The following is an 18,868-nucleotide window of genomic DNA, read 5'->3' on the forward strand; positions in this document are numbered from 1 at the left end:
TTTACTATAATGCATTGCGCAGAACAGCTTCGCTATAAAAGACCGTAAACTAAGCGGTACAGAGCATAGCGAGCCACCAAAGGACATGTTGTTTTGTTGAGTAAGAAATCCGCGATATTTATTTATTAAGAATGTTCTTTATGACTTTAGTAGCCTATCCTCTGATTAAAAATACTGTACTGTGGTAAGTGCAGCAGAATTCGTCGCTATATTAATTGATTAAAAAGTGAAGCGTCTGCTTCTATTCATTGATTATTTCCCCCGTTAACTACATAATACTTTAAATCCTTCGCCGATTCGCTCGTTTAGTGCCGATTATGGATGCGCAGAATTGCACCGTGCCCCGGGAGCAGCTGGAGCAGTGCAAACAGAAAGCCGGCAGGTGCATCGACGAAGCGCAGAATAGCCTCTTTCTCCTAAGCAAAGATATATGGAGCTGCCCCGAGCTAGCTTATGAAGAGAAGAAGTCCCATGACCGACTGGTTCGCTTCTTTTCGGAGGAGAAGGGATGGCACGTAGAGCGTCACTACACGCAGGAAACGGCATTCCGGGCTTCCTGGGGGCCAGCCGGCGGAAAGGAAGGCGGCGACGTGCTCAATATCGCATTTCTGTGTGAATACGATGCTTTGCCCGGAATCGGACATGCTTGTGGACACAACCTGATCGCAGAGGTGGGAGCTGCCGCAGCGCTGGGATTGAAGGGCGTTCTGGAGAGCATGCCTGACTGTCCCGTGCGCGCTAAGGTACGGTACGTCGACACGAGCCACATGGGAAAATAAACAATTTCATATAATACATGGTCGTGCAGTGGTTCGCACTGTCGCCTCTGGTCCCTGGGATCGAGTCTGCGCTAGGGTTCTATGTGTGTGGAGTTTGCATGTTCTTTCCGTGTCGTCGTGGGGTGTCCTCTGGGTACTCTGGTTCCTTCCCCGTCCAATAATGTGCTGAGTAGTTGCCAAATTAGCCATAGGTGTAAGTGCGCCCTGCCATGGGTTGACGCCCCACCCTGGTTTCTTCCCTGCCTCACTCCCATGGCTTCCAGACCCCCACAACAGAAGGTTTATGTATGGATATAATACACTAGACATTTTTTCTGTTACAGATTGCACATCCATTAAAAGTTTTTTCACAAAAGTAAAAACACAGCCTCAACATGAACAGTGTTTAACCATGAATCTCAGAGTATGTTAGTGACCATGTTCTGGAAATGCTTATCAGTTATGACTAGGGGCTACTCATAAAGTCCCTTTATTACTTTACAGCTATGAACAGAATAATTGTGCATTTAACCTGCTTAACTACAGCGTATGTACACTACAGTAATGACTTAAAAGGCAGCTAGGGTGAAAGTATGGTAACACTTGCGGTCAGCTGTAAAACACGCACTTTGTACCTCGTTGTTATGATAGAGCTGTGGGCTACATCAGGAGAGTAACAGAGCCTGGCCCTTAATACCTCTTAGACTTCCCTCCTAGTTCACCAATTAATGTCACTAAATGCCAACAGTGCATCATTGCTGTCATAGAGCATTTAATACTTACTATGTAATACGTTTTTTGCTCAATCTCCATTAAAGTCATTTAAAAGCTTGTTTGGTCTCTTTACATGGTGTAGGTTTGGTTCAGCATTGGTAGGGACCAAATCAGCCCCTTAATGACCTTGCGATCACCTGGCATCCCATCTGAGTCGGTCCCCGCTTGCGCTGTGAACTTTGATCGGCTCGGACATCCTGATTTTGCCGAGTTCCATCGTTCTTATGTTTTGTATCTATGACGTGTCCCTTAATAAGAGGCATGCGCAATAAAGCAGATACTTCATAAATGTGTGCACCTTGCCACTTAACAGAAAATGTTGGTCTAAATTAATGTGGTGATGTCATACAGTGAAGACTGTGATTGGCTAAAAATTGGCAAGCCCCTCCCTTGTTGACACGTTGAACTCAGGATGTGCGACCGTCTCCGAGTTTGCCATAAATCAAATATGAAGCAGTATAATCTCTGCGTGACCTTTCGCCTGTCCACAGGTGACGGTGCTGGGGACTCCGGCAGAGGAGGAAGGTGGGGGAAAGGTTGACATGATCCTGGCCGGAGCCTTTGAGGGGATTGATGTAGTTTTCATGGCCCATCCCTCCCAGGAAGACGCCCCCTATCTCCCAGCTGTAGCAGTGGCAGAGTAAGGATATTTAGCACCCCTACATGCTTCACAATTGGAAATCAGAACATAAGCGCATCAAGCTTGGACAATTAATGGATTTTGTAATCCACAAGGTCTACGTTAATGCTATTACCTGCATGCTACACTGACCTTTCAGTATGAAGCCTTCCGCCCTTAAGACTCATGTTCAGTTGCTTTACCAGGATAAACAGGCACCCATACTGTAACAGTGAAAGGGTCCCTCTTCCGATGTCATTTTCAGCGTGACTGCGAAATACTACGGCAAAGCAGCGCACGCTTCTGCCTACCCTTGGGAAGGGATTAATGCGTTGGATGCTGCCGTCTTGGCCTATAACAACCTGTCTGCACTGCGGCAGCAGCTGAAGCCCGATTGGAGGGTCCATGGTGAGGATGGACGGGGTCTCCTTCCACTAGCTTTTGCTATGATGCAATGCCATGGTGCCGTTCCCTCTGATCACCTGGCATTGTCATCATGACCTTCGACATTTCTTGCATTAAGCTCAGTACACGGTGATGGTGTGTTTAGCTTCCTCCTCTCCTCTGCACTAGGCATCATCAAGCATGGCGGCGTAAAGCCCAACATCATCCCAGATTACACCGAGCTTGTGTTCTACCTGCGCACCCCAAAGCGGCAGGATCTGTCCACCATCAAGGCCAAGGCTGAGATGTGCTTCCAGTCCGCAGCCATGGCAACGGGCTGCCGTGTAAGTTCCCAGCTAGCGCTAATCACAGTTTTCTCCGCTCCTAAGTGCTGCTTTTTTTGACATGCATGACAAACTCTGCAAGCGATCAGAAGCGCACATCTGCTTCGTATTTAAACGTTTTGAGATTTGTCATAACGCCATACCACGTCTTCCAGCTCGAGCTGGAGTATTCAAAGCACGAGTACCACAGCATCCTCCGTAACACCACCCTGGACCGCTTGTACGAAGAGAACGGCAAAGCCCTGGGGGTCCAGTTCACCACCGACCAAGAGGTTCTGAGCAGCTCTTCCGGTGAGAGCGAATCCACGGGCTGCAGCACAGGACGTCTGCACAGAACGATAAGCTGAGGAAACTGTGAGATCTTATGACTGGCTAGTCCACCATGGCATGGGCCTTTCAGGGCTGAGTTACTGCTGCAGTGAAAGGGCAGAAATGACACATCGAGATATTCGGGTCCCTCCCATACACCAAAGGCATGCGGATATGCGGTTCCAGTATATCGGTGGTTCTATATAATCATTAATAGTACCTGCTAATGAGCAGCCTGTAACCTCGCAGGGTGTGCGCAGCATTATGAGTGTCAATGGGGACGTGCCGCTGGTCTGTTAAATTAAAAGTTAATGAAAAGGTGTGGATGGATATTGATCAGGGAGGAGACGATTTGTTAGTAATGGCTCCACCTCTTGCGACAGAGCATACTGACCATAATTAAATACCTGACTGCTTCACAGGCTCCACCGACTTCGGAAACGTGTCGTTCGTGGCACCAGGAATCCACCCGTATTTCTATATCGGTACGGCAGTGCTGAATCACACGGAGGAGTACACCATAGCTGCAGGTACATCTACGATACAGCAGGGGGCGCCAGCCGCTACTGCTCTGTGGCATCCTGTTCCTGCCTCTCACCTTAGAAATTTGAAACACATTTTATCATAGTTAACAGATGATCCTGTACTGGGTAAGTGGCTGGAGGATGGATAGATGGACGGACGGATGGATGGATGGATGGCAAAACCTAGTTTTAATACTCAATTTAAAAAAAGCAAAACCTTACAGTTTTGTGGAGGTGCAGATAGACTGGTATCCCATCCACAGTGTAATAGGTTTTTTTCTAAGCTTTACAGAGAGTATGTCATTTAATGGGCAGTGAGGAGAGATTCAGTGCAGCATGTTTGAGAGGCGACTTAAACCCCCTGCAGGAGCTGAAGAGGCCCAGTTTTACACACTGCGCACTGCGAAGGCCTTGGCGATGACCGCACTGGACGTGCTCCTCTGCCCAGAACTGCTGCAGCGCGTCAGGGAGGAGTTTGCGGAGGCCAAGCTGAGTGAGCAGCGGGGGCAGCAACAGCAGGCAGGAGGAGCCGGCCCCGAGCCTCAACAGCGCCCCCAGCAGCCAGCCGGGGCCTCCTCGGCCTGATGGTTACCCCAGAACAAGCTGCCTGCAGTCACGCCCTGTGCCTTTCCCGTCAGTATAAGAGGTGCCTGTACCTTTAAACAATCTAGCGGGCTGAAATTCGAAAGCCGCTCTGTCTGCAAGGATATTGATTATTTCCGTTTGTACTGTGAGGATATTATAATGAGAGCTGCCAGTCTCACACTTCAATGAAAAACAAACGTTTGTTTAAAATTTTTACATTTAGTTATGGCATTGAGAAGCCTTTGTGATTGTGATCTATAATGGAGGGACACTGATCTATTCTCATAGTATTAGACAAGGAAAATATTAACTAATAATTACAAGACATCCTTAGTTATATGAATATAACAACTTTTAATGACCTCAACCACCATGAGCATAACTTCAGGCTGAGCGTTGCGGGGGGGTGTTCCCACCCATTTAGGGGTTCCAGGGGGTTGTATTGGCTGGTCTTGGTTACCATAATTTACACCGATGATCTCAACAATAACGATGGCACTTTATCTAGCAAATCTTCTGCAATAATAATATAATGTAACAACAAAAATAATAGTAATAATAATAATATGATTGATGCTTTATTAATCCCTGTGGGGAAATTATCTTTTTGTAGAGTAAGTTGCCTGTGAAGGGCAGCCACCCCTAGAGGCGCCCGGGGAGCTGGGGGTTAAGGGCCTTGCTCTTAGCAGACGTGCTGAGGCTGGGTTTGAACCGGTGACCTTCTTGCGCTCACATTAATGTTCCAGCATCTGCATACTTACGGCGTACGTCTGTGTCATTTTTATGCATAGGGATCCGACTGATGAAGGATGAGTCTGAATTCATGTTTTTGGACGATCGTATCACTTTTTATGAATAAACACATTTCTGTTTTTTGTTTTTTTTTAAATTTTTTTTAAAGTGTTTTCATTTTTGATAGTCCTTACCCACTATTGTAGATTCCCTGAGTGTCTTACCTCATTTTCAGCTTGCACATGGTGTAAATTTAATCCTGCAGTAATTTAACCCATCGATGGTGTCTTTTTACGTACAGACACACTGGAAAGGATCATTTGTCAGCTGGGCTTATCAATCCATTTTTTCTTAACAATGCCCATTTATCGCTTTGATCTTTTAACTTTTAAATGACACGGACTCATGACACCTGTAAAGGCTTCTGACTGATGAACTCCCACAGGAGTGCTGAGGCGGGCGATGTGAGCAAGGGAGAGAAACAGCACAGGTATTACTTTGCTGTAACAGCTGAGGTCTTTAGTATTTACCTTCATGGTAATTTTACCTTATGTATTTAAAAATTAATGTTTTGTTGACTATTTTGACTGTTAATACTGCTGAGGTTAAAATGTGTTCTGTATAGCAAATGATTCGCAAAACAAGAATGTGTTGGTGGAAGGTTTGTATTTTTATTGCTAGGCAAATCCAAAAAATATCAATCAGCGGACAAACATTCCGTTAAAGAGCAGTGGAGAAACCAGTGACAGCTGTGGTTTTTGATGAACTAGTGCTTATTTCAAAGGACAGTTTCACCTTGTATTTTGCCACATATGAATTTCATACTACAGGGTGTTTCTGAAGCATGAAAATCCTAAGTGAGAAACCATCTGACATCAAAGAATTATGACAAACACAGTTTGCTTTCAAAAATAAGTAACGCTAACTAATAGGAGAATCACCGATGAATACAGCCTATCTAACATCTATAAAAAATCCACATATTTTTCTATTGGAGGAATTTAATGTTTATCATTCATGATCAATTACAGGAAAATATATATTCAATGAATGAATGAAAAAGGTAAGAGAAATGCTTCTGGGTTAAGTGGATTTATCCAACCAGAAGTAAATGTATACATTCAGAAATTAAACTGTACTTATTCTGAGCTGTGGTCTCTAAATCCTCTTATGAAATGCATGTTTGTCATCTCCATAAACAAAATCAATCATTTTGATGAAATCGACCTTATAAAAATAGATATGCTTCGACAGGCTAACAGGTAAAGCCATTTTGATTGTATTCTGCTGGCAGGCCTGCATGGTAGCTGCAGCAGAATTGGAGACAAACACTTCTCTCCTGCCACAGATTGGTACACAAAAATACACTCCTTGATAATTCTGCAGACAGGAGACCTGTATATGTCCAGCTACGTGTATTTCTGTATGGCATTTGTTCACACAGACGTAAACAGTAATTACAACTGAGCAGCGTATGGAAGTTGTTTCTCTGAATCTGCGTAAAAGGTACTTTCTGTCCATCGGGTAGCTGTTAGCTATAGACAGACCAATAGATCATGTTGAAAAGGGCGTAGGCCCCAGGGAAGACGATGCGAGAGTACTTGTCTATGGAATGTGTGTCGATCCAAAGCGCCGATTTTGCCAGGCACATGGTCCTGCCGTCGCCCCCTAGGGCCAGCCGCACTAAGATTCTCTGACGCGTGTCCCTGTCCTCCTCCACAGTGCCGTAGCTCCTCGCCGTGCTGATGTCCATGCTACCATATCTGCTGCACGGCATCACCTGATCAGGGTGGGCCAGACCGCAAGTGCAGGGCAACTGGAGAAGAAGCAGAGGGAGGTGCAGTGCGAGAAGCCATCGGGAGGCGTAGTGGCAGGTGCAGTGCAAGGAGGTAGCAGAAGGAGGCAGCGAGAGGTGTGGTGGGAGGAGGCAATGGGAGGTACAACAGGAGGAGGTACCAGGAGGTGCAGTGGGAGATACAGCAGGAGGAGGTTGCAGGAGGTGCAATGGGAGGTACAATGAGGAAAACAGCAGGAGGAGGTACAATGGGAGATACAGCAGCAGGAGGAGGTTGCAGGAGGTGCAATGGGAGGTACAATGAGAGAAATAGCAGGAGGAGGTACCAGGAGGTACAGTGGGAGATACAGCAGGAGGAGGTGCAATTGGAGGAGGTAGTGATTTAAAGCCTGTTTACACTCACTACTTAAAAAGTTATTTACGTGCAGTGGAAAACATTTTGTATATTTGTTGCAATTAAACAAAAGAAAGTTTCACAGTGTCGTGGAATTAAGGATGTGTAAATACCTCTTTGAGTTGCTGCTAAAGTGTAAAATGAGGCCACAGTAGATAAGCTGTAATTTTGCTAATGTTGGTCACGAATGTGTTCAAAGCACATATGACACCAGGAGTCTCTGTTTGCCTACAGACTTTGCACGCCGTTTCTCAGCTGCCTTACTCTATCTCGAAGCGTCCTCACCCTGCGTTCCCGCACGGTGGTCAGGTAGTTGACAGCAGCGTATTCTATCACGGACAGGAAGACGAAGACGAAGCTGACCCACAGGTAAATATCGACGGCTTTGATGTAGGAGACCTTCGGCATGGAGGCGTTGACTCCGGTGATGATGGTGGACATGGTGAGCACCGTGGTGATGCCTGGGATCATTCACAGGAAAGGGCAGTTCTGGAGCAGCAGGACACTGCAGGCTTCGTGAGCAGCTCTTACAAGTTATGTGGATAACAGTCACTCCTGAGGTACCTTACCCAGCGGGACTCTGGCAGGGACGGCCCGGCGGTCAATCCAGAAGGACACCCAGGAGAGCATGACCATCAGCGTGGCTGGAAAGTAGGTCTGCAGCAGGAAGAAGAAGATGTGGCGACGCAGGGTGAAGCTGATGTACAGCCGATTGTACCAGCCTGCAAGGAGCAGCAGGGGAACCAAAGAATCATCAGCAGCCATGCTTGGTGGCCATGGTCATCAGAGCGTTGTTGTGGATGGGGGCGTATTCACCATGCTGTACCTGTGCTGCTGTAAAACGCCAGCTTGGTGCTGGTGTGGAACTTCTGGATGAGAAACTGGGAGAGTGAGATCTTATCGTCTATCCTGAGGGAATCATTGCCCTTCTTCCAGTAGAGCATCAGGTCTTCATCGGTGTAGGCATCTGGAATGGAGTCATGGGCTCTCAGCGCTGGGGAGGGCAAAGGTGGGGGGCAACGCAGATGGACCACGGACTTACAGCTTTCGATCTCCAGGGAGCACGTCTGTGTGTCTAGGGGGAAGTGGCTGAGGTCCATGTTGCACATGGCGGTGACTGTAACCCTTGGCAACCAAAAATCAGTGTCATTCAACCATTTGAGTAAATGCTATGATCAGTGTTTTTTTTTTCCAACATTCCATCACTATTTAAAATATTGTACTTTATTGCTTGACCAAAACTGTTGGAAAACAGACATCATATAGGGGACCCCCCCTACTATTCACTAGCCTTAAGTAGATGAAAGCAGTAATGATAACAGAACATGACGCGTTAGCAGAAGGCATTGGAGTTGTTGTGATCCAGAGGTAAAGACGTGACAACAGGCCAAATCTGCAGTTACACCTGGGGAATAGACCAATGAAGGTACAGATACTGGGAAATAAGAGTGTCACTCCTCCTAGGCGCTGGGCACCCCTGCCCTTGCAAACTCTAGACTGACTGTGATCTGTGCTGAACGAAGCCCAGGAAATATGCCAGCTGTGTTTCACCTTCCTCTGGAAAGGGATGGTAATTTGACAGATACATCTATAAGTCCCTTTGCTGTCCCTTTGCCTGGAGTAACAGCATTAAGATTATCCAAATCCACCACTCTAGCAATTGCTGACATGCTTGTCCTGATTGGCACTGAATTCCTAATCATGTGCATTTCCATTTGTTTCAGGCTTATCTGCCCAATCCGCTGGCCAGAGACAAAGGCCAATCCGTGACATAAACTACACTGCAGTTACACAACTCGGAGGCTGCAGGAGACCGGTGAGGTCAGGTCCTGCTGACACCTGAACATAACGCAGCAGGAAGAGTCGCCTCGGTGTCGTTAATAATGGATCGGCCTGCCGAGTACCTCAGGCTGTAGAGGACGCTGCCGTCGGGACACACTCGCAGCATGACGTTATCTGTGGTGGTGGCATGGATGAAGGACCTCTTTGAGTGGACGAAGAAGATGTCGGGGACCCAGATCTTCTTCAGCAGCCGGCTGTCGAATGTTAAACTCTGATTGTTGGTGCTGGGAAAGGTCAGCCGCTCGTCTTTCCAATAGTGCCGCAGGTACAGGGTCATGGTGAAGTCCTGAAACACGCACACACACACACACACACACACACACACACACACACACACACACACACACACACACGCACACCTTTGTATTTATATGTTTGTGATGACTCTCCATTCATGTCCATAGGCATAGCCCTAATCCCACCAATGACAACCTACAATATACATCTATCTCAATGTGTTTAATGGTTTCTAATATATTAATTTAACGTTGCATAACTTACCAATTTAATGGCTTAACAGAATTATCTGTTCTCAGCCATAAGCACTGAGACTTGCGGTAAGTTAATGTTCCGTAAGGGACACAACCTTAACAATATGTGTTGTTGATGTAGCTCATTAATAATGTGTTGTTAACAGGCTTTAAAAGACGGTCCAGTAATTTTGGTAATGCCTGGACTTACCATATCAACTTCAGAAATCGTGTCGAGACTTTCAACTTGTACATCAACGCCAACTGGAATTGGGGGCCCTTTAAAAATCACGAAATGTTTCAACACGATAACGGTAGAAGAGAACGGTGTTTTCTTAATGCATGAGAGAAATACGAAGAAGAGTGCTGGATCAGAACCGATAATGAAACAATCACAAAAACAAATACAGAATTACCTTCTGGCTGTGAAAAGGAGTTTCAAGTCTGGGGAGTATTTACTATTTATATATTTTTTTGCGTTTTTAAAAAAATGTCTGTCAAAAGCTGCTTGGGAATTGCGCTGAGGGGGAGAGCAAACGTTGTGTTGGAGTTCGGTCACCGCGCTGTATGTTACAGTAAACCACAGTTGCCAAGATGAAGCTGATGTGGCCGTGATTCCTTCACAACCGTTTGACATCCGCTACACCCTGAATAGGACAAGTGGTTACAGAGATTGGATGCATGCATGGATGGATGGATGGATATCAGACTGGACCAATCAAACAGCCAATCCCCAGCCTCCCTCTATGCTGGACTGCACGTGCTGCAAATTCAGCAGTAAGGCAGAGATCATCAACATTTCCTCTAGGTGGGATGCAGGGAGATGTCAGTCTGAAAACGAGAGGCACTCACCCCCGAAGCCAGGCCTCATGGTGAAGTCGTGCTCTCTGATCCTTAAAGTCTGCTCGGACTTCGTCGTGCGGGACTTGGTCATGTCCGGACTTCTCCTCCGGATGGGACTGCGGGGAAGGGGAGACGGAGTTCAGGATGCAGGTGATGAGATGGCGCTGCTGTGTTTCAGAACACAGCACCAGTCAAAGGACTGGACACCTGCTTTTAATGCAATTCTCAATTTAAGCTGTAATTCACCTTATAGTAAAAGGCCTTGAGGCAATGATGTCATACGTGTCAAATACTGCAACAGCCAAGAGAATTGACTCAACATCTCAATTTTCTCAAATGAAAGATTCTTCAAAATAACCCCCTTTGGCTTCAATGACAGCATTGCAGCATTGGGTTGTGGGGGACCGGTCATCTGTCACTGCATTTTGAACAAAAGATACTTCATAAGCTCAAGGTGTGCATAGGGGCATTAACTTATTGAAAAACAAATGAGTCTCAGCTGATGTGTCCAGGCGTTTTTCTAGTACTGTAAGTGGTAATGAAAGTGTGGTAACAAAGTTGTGTGAAAATGATTAGCAGACAGCAGGCACTGGGCTGAGTTTAGTCCTTTTGAACAAACTGACTCTGTTACATTGTTTTTTCATTCAGAACAAACTTATGTCAGATATTCAGTGTGTAGCTTTGATAACATTTACAGTATTTAGCAGACGCTCTTTTCCAGACGACCCACAACCAGTACTTAGCAGTCTTTGACTGTTTATAAGCTAGTTTATAAGTTTATAAGCTAGACGTAAAATCAACAGCTGCCAAGATCAAATTACCTCTAAGAACGTTGTATAGAAAAGTTGTTAGGAAAAAGAGTGTTAGTGGATTTTTTTGTTTTATTTCTTTTAAATGGAGAGAGTGGACAGTAAGGGTGGTATTTGTCTCCTAGGTCCTCCTAGAAGAGGTGTGTCTTCACACGACGCTTGAGGACAGGAAGGGAAGAGGAAGTTTGTTCCACCACTGAGGCGCCAACATTGCAAAAAGTCTTGATGCACGTCGTTCTCTCTTAAGTGTTGGCGGTTCGAGGCGAGCAGTGCTTGATGCTCTGAGAGGATGAGAAGTGACACGATTCTTGATCAATGCTGCCAAGTAAGGAGCTGTTCCATTCTTGGTTTTAAAGGCAAGTGTTGGGGATTTGAACCCGAAGAGCACGGAAGAGCCGGGGCCCCACGTCCTAATGACAGCCGTACCCCCACTCCAGCCGGGGGAGGAGGGAGGTCCCAGATGCAGCCCCTGCAGCCAAAAGTGCATGAGAACCAGAGGCAACAGGCAGCCGACCCCGTGAGGGCGTGGCCGCTCCTGTACGAGCCAAGGCCAGGGCCCCTAGGACCCCAGGTGGCTGGGGGCCAAACAGCGCCCGATAGAGAGCCCCACCCATGCCAGAGAGGCCCAAGCCCCCCTAGGCCACCACCCTGAGGAAAGGGGCCAGCAACCATGCCCAGGAGACCAACCACATCCAGGACGGAGCAGCACCCAGGCCCCCACCATCCACACAGACACCCCGCAAACACACCGGTCAGCCATGCACATAGACCATACACACATCCCCACAACATACAGACACCCACACACAGAGACAAACTCTCCTCCCTCATACACCTGTGTGAGAGGTAGAGTGTTGGATGCGTGTGGAGATGTATGTGACTGTATGTAGTGTAGGGGTGAGTATGACTGTTGAGAAACTAAGATGAATTTAAAATTGACGGGGGAATTTTCATGAGAAAGGGACAAATCCTTCTAATGTTGTAGAGCGGGTACCTGCAGGACTTGGACAGACTGTTAATGTGTGACGAGAATGATAATTCGTCATCCAGAATGACACAGAGATTTCTTACTGCTTTTGGGGGGACAATAAGAGAGTTTTAGAAGGAAATTGTAAGGTCAAGAACCGGTGATGAATTGCCTTTGGTGTACAGCAGTTCAGTCTTACTGGGGTTTAGCTTGAGGTGGTTGGATGTCATCCAAGAGGAGATATCAGTCAGACAGTCTGAGAGTCGAGTTGAGACCTAATGGTCATCGGGTGGAAAGGAACGAAAGAGTTGAGTGTTGTCTCCGTAACAGTGGTAGGAGAGCTCATGTGCAGACATGACCTTCCCAAGAGAACCCATGTATAAGGAGAAGAGAAGGCCACCCTTCCTGGGGCTGACTGGGAGCCTTGCCATGCCACCTGAAATGACCAGTTATCGAGGTAAGATGCAAACCATCGCCAGACTGTATCTGAGATCCCACGGCTGGAGAGAGTATCCAAGAGGAACTGATGGCTGACCATGTGAAAGGCTGCAGACAGGTCCAAGAGAATCAGAAACAAGCACAGGCTGGAGGATTTGGCTCCACGACGTTTTTCAGAGATGGCGAGAAGTGCAGTCTCAGTGGAATGTTCCGCTTTGAATCCAGACTGATGAGGGTCACCAAGTGCATTTTCAGAGAGGAAGGCGTTACGTTGGTTATAAACCGCTCGTTCTAATACTTTTGACTCGCACATAACGTAGAATCATATCATGGAATTCTGCGGACCGCTTTTCAAGTATACCTGTTGTAATGGCAGTAAATGTTATATTGTGTTAGGTTTTGACACTGAATTAGCTTCAGCGATGTGTTTTTTTCCAGTAATTTTAAATGCCACACCACAAAATGCAGAGTATGATCACAGTGTGATGGCCCATACAGGACGCACACCAAGCCTTTGCCCCCCTTGCAGATTATATGGCTTAAATGCAATGAACCTGATAAATAATCACTCACTCCATGTCAATAGGAACTCCACTGTATAACAATCCACTTCATCTTCCTCATTAAACTCAAAAAATTAACATGGCGACCCCCCAGGTTAGAGCACACCATTCCCTGGCATTACTCTATCCATTACTCTATCCATCTGTCAGGATGCATTCAATATTTTTAACTCGGAAATGTCCAATACCACAGTAAGTGCATGTACCCCTGGAGATTTACATGATCTGCTAAATCGATGATATTATTACAGTGGAGAGTCCTTCTGCCATAAACCAGCAGCTGGCGATGGTCAGCGTGTGCGTCTCTTGAAAGCAGGCCTCCTCTGTGTTCACACTCTTGAGAGCAGGCCGCTTCTGTGTTCAGACGCTTGAGAGCAGGCCGCTTCTGTGTTCACACGCTTGAGAGCAGGCCGCTTCTGTGTTCAGACGCTTGAAAGCAGGCCTCCTCTGTGTTCTGAAGCTTGAGAGCAGGCCGCTTCTGTGTTCAGACTCTTGAGAGCAGGCCTCTGTGTTCAGAAGCTTGAGAGCAGGCAACTTCTGTGTTCAGACGCTTAAGAGCAGGCCGCTTCTGTGTTCAGACGCTTGAGAGCAGGCCGCTTCTGTGTTCACACGCTTGAGAGCAGGCCTCCTCTGTGTTCACACGCTCGAGAGCAGGCCGCTTCTGCATTCAGACGCTCCATCAGCTCTGGTTTGACTTACCTGCCAGACTTGTAACTTGTGACGCACTTTTCAGATTCTGTCCTCAGTCTGCTTGTAGAGATAAGAAGTTTAATGTGCTGAGATCCTCCGAGTCACATTTACCAGGCAAAAATTAAAGCTGACAAGGACACTATTAAAAGATTTTCGAAAAGTTCTCGGACAGGGTCATATAGTAGTATTCCATTTTGTAATGAAAGCACATATATTGAAAGACAGGAACAGATGCATTTTAAATGAACATCTACACCATGTCTTTCTATTATAGATTAAGATGCAGGATAGAAGTGTTCACCCTACTGTAACAGTGAGGGGTCAGAGGGGAGATTATTCCCAGCACCCTGGACAGGATACCAGTCCATGGCAGGGCACGGGGCTGGGGTACACCCTGGGTGAAATGCCAGTCCATCACAATTGCTATAATGTTCCATAGTTCAGCTCTGGACGTATGTGGATCTCAGAACAATGTCTCAGTTGGTCACAACCAAGCTATACTGGCCTCCGAACATCACAAAGCATCAGTCTGTCAATCTCCTGGGGGAGGGGAGAGGGGGTCATTGGTGGTGCAGTTAGTGGGCAGGCAATCTCTCCCAATTATATTTTCTAAATGTAGAAATTCTAGATAATTAATCCCGGGGAAATTTATTTAAGTATCCATAGAATTAACCACAAAATAATTTAAGAGCGCAACACTCTTCGTGAATTCACGCATAATTAGTAAACATTGTGGAGTCTAAATGAAACATTTATTGTGAGACAACCGTATGATGACGTTCTTACATTGTTAAATACGTGTGATAAAACACTACAATTCAGGCGTAGCCTATTATACAAAACTGATATTTTACTGGACAGTAAGTATAAAATATTCTGGCTATTTATAATTTTGAATAGCAACAATGCGCAACACAGTCACTGCACATAACCACCAACCCAGGTTAATCTATTTTTCAGAAATATCTGTCATTTACCGGAACATATTGTCCACTACGATAATATTTCAAATACAGCATGTCAGAAATCCGTGGAGTGTTATCTGGCTCCTACAGAGGGATCAATATGGATCTTTGGGACAAACTCCACACACTTCTGACGTTCATGGAGCGAAAGGCGTTCTCCTCACCTGCTCTGGCCATAGGTTGCCAGCCGGCGGCCCTCACGCCGGTCGGATCTGCCCGCCGAGACAAGCGCACACATGCAGACCAGCAGCAAGGTTTCCCTTTGCATCCTGCCGACACACGCGGATGGAGTCTGATAAAAAGCTGTGCAGAAGCTTAGATCGTGCAGGATACGACACTATGGAGACCGGCAAAGTCGCGTACAGAAACGTGGAACGATATTTAATCTTCACCCTGGAAATAAAATTCCACTAAATCCACAAATCCTCCATGTCAGATGGCAGGGATTTTCGCTTCCAAAGATTTGTCCTCGCAGGTTAATAGGTGAGCTGTGGGTCATGACAGACGCAGCTATTTGTGTCTTATCCTTTTCTTTTGCGCGGTTTTACCTTTATTACAGTGCGACGTTATTCATGCACATGTGTTTCACGTGTAGTAAAACAGTCTTACTCTTTAGAGGTGTCCATACACACGTTAACACTTTATCTACAGGTTAAATACACGGTTGCTGTTGTTGCTGAACTACGATTCAGAACTTTTTTAATGAAGAGACCTAATTTTTGGTTCTTGGATCGCACGCGGAATGGTTAAAAAGGTGGAGTAATTGAAGTCTGTCCTAATTCAGTTGCAAAACTAATCTTATTGAACAACAACCCGATAACGGATTTTCGGCTTATGGCTAATAAATTTAATTTGGTTTGGCTCAGTGTGTTGCGTTACTTTAATATCATAAATTAAAATTCAGATTTATAGTGTAAACAATAAATCACAGAGGATTCGAATCGCAAGGAATTAGGGAATGAATGGCTTTCTCACCACAGGAAAGGGAAAAAGTACCCGAAGAAGTCATTTTGGTCTTATAGTGAGCCGACAAGATCTTGTTAGCCTGTCCTAATTCTCCAGGGACAAAGCGGCACTGACTTAGAATGGCGCTAACCGGACTGCAGCGCGGAACGTCAACGCTGAGGTTAAGGGGTGTGTAGCATATGCGGCTATGAGAATAAATGATATCGTCCCTTTCAATTAGCTTAGGTAAATATAATTAGCATTTTAATTAGCTTAGGTAGATATAATTATGAACAGACAAACTGACATTTTATAACATTCTTGGAAGAAAATGTGAATGCTATAGATATTCATTACGAAATAACTAATTCCAACACAAAATCAATACATAAATATACGTTTCTAAAGTGAAACGAATCGTTAAATTGACTTGTTTTATATAAGTTCATACACTGTTGGGATTATTTGCTTTGAATTAGATTTTTTTAATTAAATAGTGTTATCAATCTACATAAATTCACTTCACTTGAATTAGTTGTCTAGAATGCCGTAGTGTAAAAATCCAGTCGAAACCAATAAACAGCTTTTCTCAAAGCACCATGTATCGCCTCCTTAGATGATTATAAGACTCACAGATAAGCCTACATACATGACTCCAATTTCAGATCTTAGGAAACTCATTAGATAGCTAGATAATGCGTAAATTATATTGCCAGGAGCTAAATAAACATAATTACTCATTTAATAACTGGGAATAATAGCCGCAGGGAAGAATGTCACAGATTCACGTGGATGAACTGCCTCTTTATTATGGCGTACATCGTGTAGCGTCCTGGGATGTTCTTCAGTTTATCGCCTGATTATGCCGTATTACAGTAACTCGAACAAATATGTCTTAAAGTCGTCAGTGAAAGAGATATATGCTTTACAGATATCAAAACACCCCTTGTATATCCAAAAGTGTAGTAATAATAATAATAATTTTGAAAGCAAACACATACAAGAAGATGAAACAAGGCAAAAACTACCAAGCATACAGAGATACGGAACCCTTTGCAGAAAAACGAGCGAGCGGTCGCAACCAATCGGCCTGAAGTCGCTCCATGGTTTCAATCAGGTAGTGCTTACGTGTATAACAGAACATGGGCGCAGAACAAGTCATCTACTTTCATTTTGAACGCAGAAACAACAATGTCTGGTCGAGGAAAGGGAGGTAAAGGACTCGGAAAGGGTGGTGCTAAGCGCCATCGTAAAGTTCTTCGTGACAACATCCAGGGTATTACCAAGCCGGCCATTCGTCGTCTTGCCCGCCGAGGTGGTGTCAAGCGCATCTCCGGACTCATCTATGAAGAAACCCGTGGTGTGCTGAAGGTGTTTCTGGAGAACGTTATTCGCGATGCCGTTACCTACACCGAGCACGCCAAGAGGAAGACCGTCACCGCCATGGATGTCGTGTACGCTCTCAAGCGCCAGGGCCGCACTCTGTACGGCTTCGGCGGCTAAGCGTGAAAGCAACAGCGAGTGAACCTACAAACCCAAAGGCTCTTTTCAGAGCCACCCACTTCCTTCTAAAGAGGCAAACGATCATGTGCGTGGTATAAATACGTTGTGCATGTATCAGACTGGTAATAATACATATTCTAGGTAGATGAGCCACCCAATCCCTCCTAAAGGAGAGAAGACTAGTAATTTGGTGTATGTAATGCGCGTTTCGTGATCCGAGTACAAATCGTTCTTTCTCGCTATAGCTCTAACAAGTAGTTTAGCAACTCCTCTATCGTCATTCTCGAGTCCGCCAAGGTGTACTAGTGAAGAGGATTGTCACAAGTTTCAATGTAGTGGAAAAATTACAGCTGCTGCAGACTGCGCAGCAAAGGCTTGGATGAAGGATTAAGAAATTATCTCGTACAGAGAGAAGATGGTTTTAACTATCCTAGTTGACTTTTGGGGGGGGGGTATGAGGTACTCGGTTTGAGAGGTGGAAATTCTCATCTGGACTGTGCTTTCCCGAGTCCAATTACTGGGATACTTTATGGCAAGTTGGCGTACTTTTAAAAAGTATGAGTAGGATCGTCTTAGCAGTCAACGACCGTTTCAGCTCCCGTGAATGTAAAATGCTTGTTTTTTTCCCCCAACCGGCACAAACGACACAGGAAATCTCTCCTCTACATAAGCACAAGTATTACACTACACTACAAATACATACCTCAATTCAACCCCGTGTATAGTTAACTTTCTGTAATATTTTAGGATATTGTTTGTACATTGTGTGTATATAACATAGAATGGTAATATTGGCATTTAACTTCTTAATTATATTCTTATTATTCGGGAGCAACTGTAACCACATAATTTCCTCATGGATCAATAAAGTATTCTGAATCTGTATCTGAATTCATGCGTATGAAAGAGGTTTCGCGATAGTAGCAGATCTGAGCCAATAGAGTTTGAATGTTATCGGGCGGTCTTTCATCGCCCAGTAGCGTTCTTCACCATCCCTGCCTAATTTGCATATAGCCTAAATATAAGGAGGGCGAGTAAGCGGTAAGTCATTGTACTTGTGTTAGACAATAGTAACAACATGCCTGAGCCAGCGAAGTCTGCGCCCAAGAAGGGTTCGAAGAAGGCAGTGACGAAGACTGCCGGAAAAGGGGGCAAGAAGCGCAAGAGGTCCAGGAAGGAGAGCTACGCCATTTACGTGTACAAGGTCCTGAAGCAGGTTCATCCGGACACGGGTATTTCTTCCAAGGCCATGGGTATCATGAATTCCTTCGTCAACGATATCTTCGAGCGCATTGCCGGTGAGGCGTCCCGTTTGGCTCACTACAACAAGCGCTCCACCATCACTTCCAGGGAGATCCAGACAGCCGTGCGCCTTCTGCTTCCTGGCGAGTTGGCCAAGCATGCCGTGTCTGAGGGAACCAAGGCTGTCACCAAGTACACCAGCTCCAAGTAAAGCCCCTGCCGCTTTGCAATAGAAACCAAAGGCTCTTTTAAGAGCCACCCACAACGTAAAAAAGGAGCAAATGCCGTTGTGTAGCTTCTGCGTTTAAGCAGGTTGATATTGTGGCTGTATGTTGTGGAATAGACAGAAAAGCACGTGCTACGATTTGATCTG

At 45.5% G+C, this 18,868-nt stretch overlaps 3 protein-coding genes across 10 annotated transcripts; 2 read left to right on the forward strand and 1 right to left on the reverse strand.

The window, feature by feature from the left end:
• Nucleotides 1–46: 46 nt before the first annotated feature.
• Nucleotides 47–15,668, forward strand: LOC125714805 (peptidase M20 domain-containing protein 2-like). 8 transcript variants are annotated; one of them, XR_007383849.1, is made up of 13 exons: nt 48–743; nt 2,024–2,172; nt 2,417–2,559; nt 2,725–2,879; nt 3,035–3,170; nt 3,611–3,718; nt 4,080–4,358; nt 6,752–6,981; nt 7,147–7,198; nt 7,474–7,587; nt 7,696–8,788; nt 8,943–10,523; nt 11,308–15,668. XR_007383849.1 is itself a non-coding variant. In XM_048985796.1 (8 exons), exons 2-8 carry the CDS (start codon nt 318–320, stop codon nt 4,295–4,297), a joined length of 1,335 nt encoding a protein of 444 aa, XP_048841753.1. In that variant the 5' UTR covers nt 53–184; nt 310–317; the 3' UTR covers nt 4,298–5,608. The 8 variants fall into 8 exon arrangements, 1 of the variants encoding a protein (XP_048841753.1); XR_007383851.1 differs by having other exon boundaries at nt 6,752–7,198; nt 7,453–7,587; nt 7,696–8,227; XR_007383850.1 differs by lacking the exon at nt 7,147–7,198 and having other exon boundaries at nt 6,752–6,903; nt 7,453–7,587.
• LOC125714818 (gamma-aminobutyric acid receptor subunit rho-1-like) lies at nt 6,531–10,731 on the reverse strand. The gene is made up of 9 exons (XM_048985810.1): nt 10,620–10,731; nt 10,383–10,489; nt 9,742–9,809; nt 9,123–9,346; nt 8,261–8,343; nt 8,045–8,185; nt 7,788–7,940; nt 7,504–7,679; nt 6,531–6,845 (listed from the first exon to the last, which is right to left on the reverse strand). The coding sequence occupies exons 2-9, from the start codon at nt 10,462–10,464 to the stop codon at nt 6,561–6,563; spliced, it is 1,212 nt and encodes a 403-aa protein (XP_048841767.1). The 5' UTR covers nt 10,465–10,489; nt 10,620–10,731; the 3' UTR covers nt 6,531–6,560.
• Nucleotides 15,669–18,292: 2,624 nt separating the features above from the next.
• LOC125714813 (histone H2B) lies at nt 18,293–18,825 on the forward strand. Its single transcript, XM_048985805.1, has one exon. The coding sequence runs from the start codon at nt 18,332–18,334 to the stop codon at nt 18,704–18,706; it is 375 nt and encodes a 124-aa protein (XP_048841762.1). The 5' UTR covers nt 18,293–18,331; the 3' UTR covers nt 18,707–18,825.
• The last annotated feature ends 43 nt before the right edge of the window (nt 18,826–18,868 follow it).

Source organism: Brienomyrus brachyistius, chromosome 19 (genome assembly GCF_023856365.1).
Source record: "Brienomyrus brachyistius isolate T26 chromosome 19, BBRACH_0.4, whole genome shotgun sequence".
Lineage (NCBI taxonomy): Eukaryota > Metazoa > Chordata > Actinopteri > Osteoglossiformes > Mormyridae > Brienomyrus > Brienomyrus brachyistius.